The sequence below is a fragment of the Molothrus aeneus genome, chromosome 2 (genome assembly GCF_037042795.1).
Source record: "Molothrus aeneus isolate 106 chromosome 2, BPBGC_Maene_1.0, whole genome shotgun sequence".
Taxonomy (NCBI): Eukaryota; Metazoa; Chordata; class Aves; order Passeriformes; family Icteridae; genus Molothrus; species Molothrus aeneus.
Genome location: NC_089647.1, coordinates 92,346,780 through 92,354,995, shown reverse-complemented (window position 1 = coordinate 92,354,995; position 8,216 = coordinate 92,346,780). Strand labels below are relative to the sequence as shown.

At 52.7% G+C, this 8,216-nt stretch overlaps 1 protein-coding gene across 5 annotated transcripts; it reads left to right on the top strand.

Annotated features, from left to right (window-relative positions):
• Nucleotides 1-1,083: 1,083 nt before the first annotated feature.
• ING1 (inhibitor of growth family member 1) lies at nucleotides 1,084-7,533 on the top strand. 5 transcript variants are annotated; one of them, XM_066545317.1, is made up of 3 exons: nucleotides 5,119-5,578; nucleotides 5,687-5,756; nucleotides 5,896-7,533. In XM_066545317.1, the coding sequence occupies exons 1-3, from the start codon at nucleotides 5,504-5,506 to the stop codon at nucleotides 6,597-6,599; spliced, it is 849 nt and encodes a 282-aa protein (XP_066401414.1). In that variant the 5' UTR covers nucleotides 5,119-5,503; the 3' UTR covers nucleotides 6,600-7,533. The 5 variants fall into 5 exon arrangements, with proteins under 5 accessions (XP_066401415.1, XP_066401418.1, XP_066401417.1 ...); XM_066545318.1 differs by lacking the exons at nucleotides 5,119-5,578; nucleotides 5,687-5,756 and adding an exon at nucleotides 1,084-1,953; XM_066545321.1 differs by lacking the exons at nucleotides 5,119-5,578; nucleotides 5,687-5,756 and adding an exon at nucleotides 3,948-4,182.
• The last annotated feature ends 683 nt before the right edge of the window (nucleotides 7,534-8,216 follow it).

The following is an 8,216-nucleotide window of genomic DNA, read 5'->3' as shown; positions in this document are numbered from 1 at the left end:
GCAGAGACGGGTGCCTGCAGCCTCCGGGACATGGCAGCGACTCCAGGACACAAAGGCAACGCTGACCGACAGCGGGGCTCCTCCGCACGACCGCCGGGACACTGTGGTGGAGAGCACAGGGCTCTACCCGAGCTCCCCTTCTGCTCCTCCCCTTCTGCCGGCAGTAAGCCCTCTCCGCCGGCAACCATGCGGGGCGGGGGCGTTCCGCCGCCAGCCTCCTGTACAACGCAGCCCCGGCGGCGTCCCCCGGTGACCCTTCCCTCGCCACTGAACGGGACAAGGCAGCCGCAGCAAGCTCGCTGGCTCGGATACCCTCCCTCCTTCCCTTTTCCTTCCCTCCCGCCTTCCAGGCAGCCCTGCCTCGCGCATGCGCACCCGTCCGGAGACCGCTGGGAAACGTAGTCGCGCTGCGTCCCTAACGGCTCCATTTTCTCCCCGTCGCCAGAGGAATTGCGCGTGCGCAGGCCCGCCCCCTTCCCTCGGGCGTTACCGCCTCCTCTGCCGCGGCGCGCGGTATCCCGGGCAGCGGTGTCACAGCGGGGATTGGCCAAGGGGGCCGCGGGGCGGGACGCGAGGGGCGCGGTGATTGGCTGGGGCAGCTGTCAGGCGCCGCGGGGTGATGGATGCGGGTGCCTGCTGAGGAGGGAGGGACGGAACGCTCCCCGGTTCCCCTCAGCGTCCGGCGCCGCGCCGGTCACAGCCCTGCCCGCAGCGCGGAGTGGCGTCGCATGGTTCTCAGTGTTCCCCTCTCCTAGGAAGGGCTTCGGAGCCGCTCCATCCCGGGGCGAGCTGGCAGGAGGCGAGACTCCTCCAAAGTCCCGGTACCCTACCGCAAAAGCATTCACTTGCCCCCGCGATCCCCCCCCAGCCCCCCCGCGGGCCGCTCGCCTCGCAGCCTCCGCACAACTTCACCGGAGCCTCCGCCTTCCCCGGGGCTTCCTTCACCCCACGCCCACGCCGGCCCTGCGCCGCCCGCCCCCTGGCTCGGCCCGCATCCCCGCCGCCTTCCCTCCCTCCCCAAACGTGAGTAAGGGAGGCGGGCCGATGGATATGCGGAGGTTCTGGGCGGGGGAAGGGATTGAGTGTGTGCGGTGAGTGTGTGTGAGAGAGAGAGAGAGTGTGTGTGTGTGTGTGTGTGTGTGTACACAGCGCTGGGAGAGAGCGCATGCGCCCTGGCTGGCGGGGCCGAATGTTTCCCAAGTGTTTGAAACTGGTATTTGGGTTTTCCACGTTGGATCTAGCGCGGCGTATGGGAGCGAGGAGGCTGCGTTGATATCGCCGGGGAGCGGCGGCGGCGGCGGCGGTGAGGAGGAGAGCGGGGAAGGGGGGAGCGGAGGAGAAGCAGAGCAGAGCGGCGCTGGCGCAGGCAGAGGGGCTGCCGCTGCCTCTGACAGACACTTTGCAGAGCACATTTTGTTTCCAGATTGTTTCGGAGGAGCTGGTTTAAGCCCCCCTCCTTTCTCCTCCTCCTCCTCCCCCCCTCCCCTCCCCACACACACACACACACACACATACACACACACAAATCCCTCTGATTGTTCTTACCACCTCCTTCGTGAATTACCCACAACGACAGCCATTCAATCAGCTGCTGCTGGCTGTAGGGGACTAGCGGAGGGTGTGTGTGTGTCTCTCTCTCCCTCTTTTTCACACAAGAGGAGTCAGATGTAGCTTCCCTCGGTTTTTTTGGGGGGAGCTACCGAGAGAGGTGGGCAGGGAGTGAGACCTTCATCGGGGTTACCGTCTTTGAAGGGAGCAGCACTTGCTCTCACACGGAGAGGTGTGGGGAAGGATTTTTGTTTCTTTGCCGGATGAAAATGTTGAGTCCTGCAAACGGAGACCAGCTTCACCTAGTGAACTATGTGGAGGATTATCTGGACTCCATCGAGTCTATGCCCTTCGATCTGCAGAGAAATGTCTCCTTGATGAGGGAAATTGACGCCAAATATCAAGGTAAGTGTTTTCTATATATCTGTGTGTCCGTGTATGTGGTTTGGGGCTCAGGGGGGGAGGGTGTCTTTCCCTTTCTTTTCTTTAGAGCTGAGCCTCGGCTCCGTTTGCCCCTCTGCACCCCACAGGGATGGTAGCTTTATTTTTGAGAGGTAAAAGGAGGAAGAAAGCCGGGAGGAAAGATCCGAGGAGAGAGAGGGACTGATCTGCAGCGTTAGCTCTTGTCATGGGGCGGAACAAAAGGTCTCCGGCTTTTCTTATTAAGCAAGGACTCTGCTTTTCTGTGTAAATTGCTGGCCAAGAAGGCGGGGGCAGGGAAGTGGGGTGTGCGGTGCACAAAGGGGGGCCGTCCCTGGCCGTGGGGCTGAGGTGGAAGGGTTTGGGGGTACGGAAGAAAGTGCTGGGTGGATAGAGGGGGAAGAGATTACAGCACAACATTTAGGAATGTACAGTATTCATTATGGCTGTAGTAGGGGAGAGAGGCAGCTAGTGAAGGAGGGAGGGAAGGAGGGAGGGAGGAGAGGGGGGTTAGGCGAGAGTGGGGGGCAGGGTGTGCTTTCTTCGCTCCCTCCTCGGTGGGTTTCGTTTCACCCGGTGAAACAGCCCCGCTCCGTTGGGCGGGGGGGCCGAGGGGCAGGACCGGCGTGTGCGGTGTGAATGGGGGGGGACGGCACACACGGTCGCGTTTACGGCCGGGCTGAAGCGCCCCCCTCCCTCCCCGCGCTCGGGGCACGCCGTCCCCGTCCCCGTCCCCACGGGCGGAGGGAAGGCCGGTTTGCGGGACTCGGGGCAGCTTTGTCACTTGGTCGCTGGCGTCCGCTCGGAAGCAGGGGGGGGGGGCGCTTTATTCTGTGCCGGAGGTAGTGGTGACAGCCGGGGTGCCGGGAGGGGGGACCCCCTCTCCCTGCCCGCGCCCCCGTGCATGTGGCCTTAGGGGCGGCGGGCAGCGAGCCCTGCCTGCCGTTGCCTCAGCCGCTCCTCGGGCAGCTCACCATGGGAGCCCGTCAGCTCCCGGGGGAAGGGTCCGGGGGAAACTTCCTCAGGAGCCCGCGGGGGCTTTCGGGGTGGGAAGAGAAGAAAAGGACAAGGCGGACATCGCGCCCCAAGAAACCACGTCCAGCTGGCACCTCCGCGCTGTGCTAGGAAGGGGCGTCCGCGCTCTTTTTATAGACAGACCTCGTTAGCATATCGCGGTTGGCCACGCCCGTCGGGGGCGCTGATAGGGCGGGGCCGTCGCCACGGGCCGGCCGTGCCCCGCCTCCCCGCGCGGATTGGCTCCGGGGCCGAGCCGACCCGTCCCGCGCCCCCGCCCCGTCGTGACGTTTCGAGAAGCAACTTTTCCGTGGGGTTGATTTGAATATCTCGGCCGGCCCCGGCCGGCGCGCTCTGATTGGCCGGGTTCACAGTAGGAGGCGGGGCAACCTTGGCCGTCCGGAGAGTGACTGACGTGTCCGGGGTGGGGGGGAGTGGGCGCCGCTGCTCCAGCCGCACCTCGCTCGTGACTGGCCGGAGGGGGCGGGCGCCAGCTCGCTCCCGCCCGCCGTGATTGGCCGCTGCTCCCTGTCAATCACTCGTTTGTTGCCCCGGGAGAGCCCGTTCGGCCCCGCTCGGGACGGCGGGGGCGGGGCCGCCCCGCCCCCCCCCGCGCCCCCGGGACCGCCGCGGGTTCCGCGGGGACGTCCCGGTTTCCTGCCCGAGAACAATGGCGGCTCCGTCACCTCCGGGGCGGCCCCGGGCGCCGCAGAGGGGCGGGGAGGAGGCCGGGCTCTCGCCCGCGTCCCGCTCGCCGTCGTTCCGCGGCGTCGGAGCCCCCGTGAGGCCGCGGAGCTGCGCTGGTAGCGACATGGCTTCCCTCCGGTTGAGTGGTGTCTGTGATGCCGGGAGCGCGCGTTCGCCAGTGCCTCAGAGCGCAGCTCTCCGCTCCCGCTGTTGCAGCACGGCGCGGCAGCGCGGGTTCCTGGAATCGCCGTGAGCCGAGGCTCCCGCGGCGGCAGCTGCAGCCAGCCCGAGCCGCAGCACGGCCCCGGTGGCTCCCTCAGCACCGAGCGAGCGGCTTTGCGCTCCCGGCGCCGGGGCTGAGCGCCCTCGGCTTTGCGCGGCCCCCGCTCCGTGTCGCACATGCCAAACACGCCCGGGCCGGGCCGCGCTCGGCGCGATCCCAGCCCGCAGCCGGGCGGGAATGGCAGCGGGCCGTGCTGGAACCGAAGTTTTCCCGGCGCCGAACTTCCGTCGGTAATGGTTTTGTGCTGTTCAGACAGACCGTTCTTCATAGAAGATGCCCACCCACCAGATTCTGACGGGTTAGACTGATGGCATCAGTCAAGTGCCAAAGCTTAAAGCAGAAAACTCTATTTCAGCCACTGAAAACCATTAACTCTGCGTATTCAGCCTTCCCGAATGTAGAATCTGCTGTATGTTTGAAGGATCTTTTGGTGGCATCTTGGGCATACAGTTTTTGGTATTTTTTATTTTTGTTTTGGGCTTTTTTTGTAGGTTAAAAAAAACACAAGTTGCTTAAAATGGTTAATAACATATCGGAATACCGATTTGGTCAGATAGGCTATACTGCAGAGCCAGCTGACAGACAGGTCGTGCTTAACCAATGTGTGAAGCGCAAGCTGCAGCTCTAAAATCTGAATAAAGCTTGCGTAATATTTCCATGTCTTCACTGGAAATCATGTTTAAAAACTCTGCCGAGGAAAGCCAAAATCTAAACCACGGGATAACTCTTGGTTTGCATATGTGTCACATGTTCCTATGAATAAATAAATACTTAAAAAATGTAAGTTTAAAAACGTTTTGGTAATGCCATTGGCATGTATGAGAGATCCTAGTTTCTGTTAGATGAATTAAAGTCAGATCTTATATATGTATATTTAATATATTTTGCTTCTCTAAGACAGACTGTTCTAACCTGTGAGAAAGGGAAAATTCAGAGAAGAAAGGAGATGCAGGAAAAACATTCAGTGTGTTTTTGAGGACTTAATATGGAGTGCTGAGTGTCCTGTATGCTGTAGTTCATTTGGGTATCATAATGAAACTCAAAAACATCTTCTTAAAAAGAGGTTTCCAGAGCCATTCTTGAAGCTTTAGATACTTTGTGCATTGTTGTTTTATAAACTGTTAGAACAATCCTTGAGGTGCAATTCAGGATGTACCATATTTTAAAGCAGAAGCTCTAGCTGCTCCCCATTGTTGCCTATCATCTCTAATGTTCTTTTAACTTTACTTCCTGCTCTGCAGTAAGTAGTTAATGAAGATAATATTTTTGTGTTTTAAAGAATAGCAACATGTATTTTACAGAAAGTATAGGTGGGAAATAATCTAAACATCCTGGATATTGTAATCCTAGTTCTGCAATCCAGGGATTTACATGGCCTCATATTTTCAGCAGAAATAGCTCGACAGTATTGGATGAAATAGCTTTAGGTCTAGACCATGTATTTGGTGCTTCTGCATCTCCTGTCAAGTAACCCAGCAGGGTGCTCCTAGGCTGGTTTGTGCTTTCTTTCTGTCCCACTCTCTTTCTCCCACTCTGTCATTCTAACTGAAAATGTTAATGTTGTTATATGGAAGATGTCCACTAATTTCCCCTCTAATTTTTCAGTTAACCTTGGAACTTTTGATGGTACGTTTATTGGTTTAGTTACTTCTTTTTAATTACTGAAAAGTTTAAAGGGAAGCATTATCAACATACGTAAAAATATATTTAGTCACTTTTTTTCTCCTAAATCAGCATTTGCATTCCATTCCTGTGGGACCACCTAGAACAAAAGCAGTCCAGTGGAGCCATGAGCTGCTGTCAGGTACAAGCTTCAGGGCATCTGTCTTTGATTGGAGCTGCATGTTACAAGAAGTTGTTGCTGTATGGAAGGAAAAATGGGAGGTTTTGTTTTGCCATTCTCCCTGTCAAAAATATTTATAGTTTTTATTTCTTCTTTGCAGAGATTCTGAAGGACCTGGATGATTACTATGAAAAATTTAAACGGGAGACAGATGCTGTGCAGAAGAGGAGAATGTTGCACTGCATACAGAGAGCCTTGATTCGAAGTCAGGAACTGGGGGATGAGAAGATCCAAATCGTCAGTCAGATGGTGGAGCTGGTTGAGAACAGAACAAGGCAAGTGGACAGCCACGTGGAGCTGTTTGAGACTTGTCAAGAGACTAATGACACCACTGGGAACAGCGGGAAAGCCAGCCAGGATAAGTCGAAGAATGAGACAATCACACAGGCTGAAAAGCCCAACAACAAGAGATCGAGGAGGCAACGGAATAATGAGAATCGAGAAAATGCCTCAAATAATCATGATCATGATGACATCACCTCAGGAACACCAAAGGAGAAGAAAGCAAAAACATCCAAGAAGAAGAAACGATCCAAGGCTAAAGCAGAGCGGGAAGCTTCTCCCCCTGACCTTCCTATTGACCCTAATGAGCCAACATACTGCTTGTGCAACCAAGTCTCCTATGGAGAAATGATAGGATGTGATAATGATGAGTGCCCCATTGAATGGTTTCACTTTTCTTGTGTGGGACTCAACCATAAACCAAAGGGCAAATGGTACTGCCCCAAATGTAGAGGAGAAAACGAGAAAACTATGGACAAGGCGTTGGAGAAATCTAAAAAAGAAAGGGCATACAACAGGTAGTTTGTGGACTTTTCATAGTGAAGGAAAAAACCCACCAAACCAGTGTATTTATTGTCAGTGTCACCTTTGTTGAGGTGAAAGGATTGTAAAATGTATATTTTTAAAGGAGGTTTAAAACTGAACCATTCCTGTTACAGGGACGGCAATAAGAAATTTTGGGTTTCATTTGGTAAGCTGTAACAAGAATGTGGTCTGTGGACCAATGTATTCCAAAAGTAAAATTATAAGAATATTCGGGTCTTTCTTAAAAGATAAATTAATAATTTTCTTTATTTCTTTTCTTCTTTTTTTTCTTTTTTTTTCTTTTTTTTTTAGTGCTGGTAGCACTCTACCCATTAAAATTTTGACAAATATCTCTGAAATGTAATTTTGTTTTCTTTAATGAAAAATGTTATTTACCTTTTGAGTAAAATTGATAAATAGTTTAACCACCTGGCTGTATCTGAATAAAGCTGCAATACATTGCAAAAGTAACTTCTTTTGGTGATAAGCAAGAACAAACAAAAGGAGGGTAAAATTTGGTTCCTGCTACAAAGTGTCAGTATAACAGTTCAATAGCAAATGTTTAAATAGGCTTAGAGGATTATTTTTTAAAACAAAAAGTTAATGGTTAAATTTTAAACAACAGATATTTTATATGCTGGCCAGGTACCACAAAGGCCATTTTTAAATGATTGAATATGTTTTGTATTTAACCAGGAAGTGGTTTAGTAATGAGACATAACATAAATGAAGCTTTATACTGTCACAGATAGTGGTGTAGCAATCCTTAATTTGTTTAAGTTGTATAAATGTACATTTTAAGTGGAGTTGCACTTACTGTATTATACTTGGAAATGCAGCCAAATGCCATTGTGTAACCAATGTGCATTTCCTGCTGTATGTATGAAAATTGTACAGATGTGTTATTAAGAAATAAATGAAATGACTTTGACAGTTTGCTTCTTTAGCAGTCTTGTTTAATGATCATTCATGTAGCTCAAAAACCCAAGAAATTGATCTTTGACCTCAGCAGCTGCAGCAAGCTGCTGCTGGGAAGCCTGAACCTGTTGTAGTGGTAACCAAATTACAGTTCTGATAATCTTCATAGAATGTATGGCCAGCAAGGTCATAGGAGAGCCAAAATAGCATTCAGCTTTCTATCCAAATCTTCTCATTTTGTGCTTGCAGTCACTCCCAGACCCAGACATTTATCTGAAAATCAATAGTACAGAGCTGGTATTGTTCAGTTTTTTTAATGCTTTTTTTCACTGGATATAAGTGATTCCATGTTTGTTATTGGGATCTTTTGTGTTTTGGCATTTTCCAAGTATTCCTGCAGCTGTTCCAGGGCAGGCCTTTTTGTTCTTCATGGTCACCCCATACCAAAACCTGCTTTCTATGGCCAGGTGCTATGCCAGGTACCCAGTGCTCTGTCCCTTGGATGGACAGTGAAGCTTGGTCAGGCTGTTTCCTTCACCTTGTGGCTGGAGGGGCCGACATTCTGGTGAGCAGATTTCATCTCCCTGTCACCCTGCAGGCCTTCATCCAGGTGAGAAGGGAGCAGGCAGGACCTGCAGTAGGAAGGCCGTGGAAGTGAAAGTTATGAAATCCAGTGGACCAGGTGAAAGACTCACA

Coding starts and splice junctions, on each gene's coding strand:
- ING1 (XM_066545317.1), top strand. CDS start 5,504: ATGTTAATGTTGTTATATGGAAGATGTCCACTAATTTCCCCTCTAATT. Junction 5,579..5,686: donor TAACCTTGGAACTTTTGATG/GTACGTTTATTG, acceptor CTCCTAAATCAG/CATTTGCATTCCATTCCTGT. Junction 5,757..5,895: donor GAGCCATGAGCTGCTGTCAG/GTACAAGCTTCA, acceptor TCTTCTTTGCAG/AGATTCTGAAGGACCTGGAT.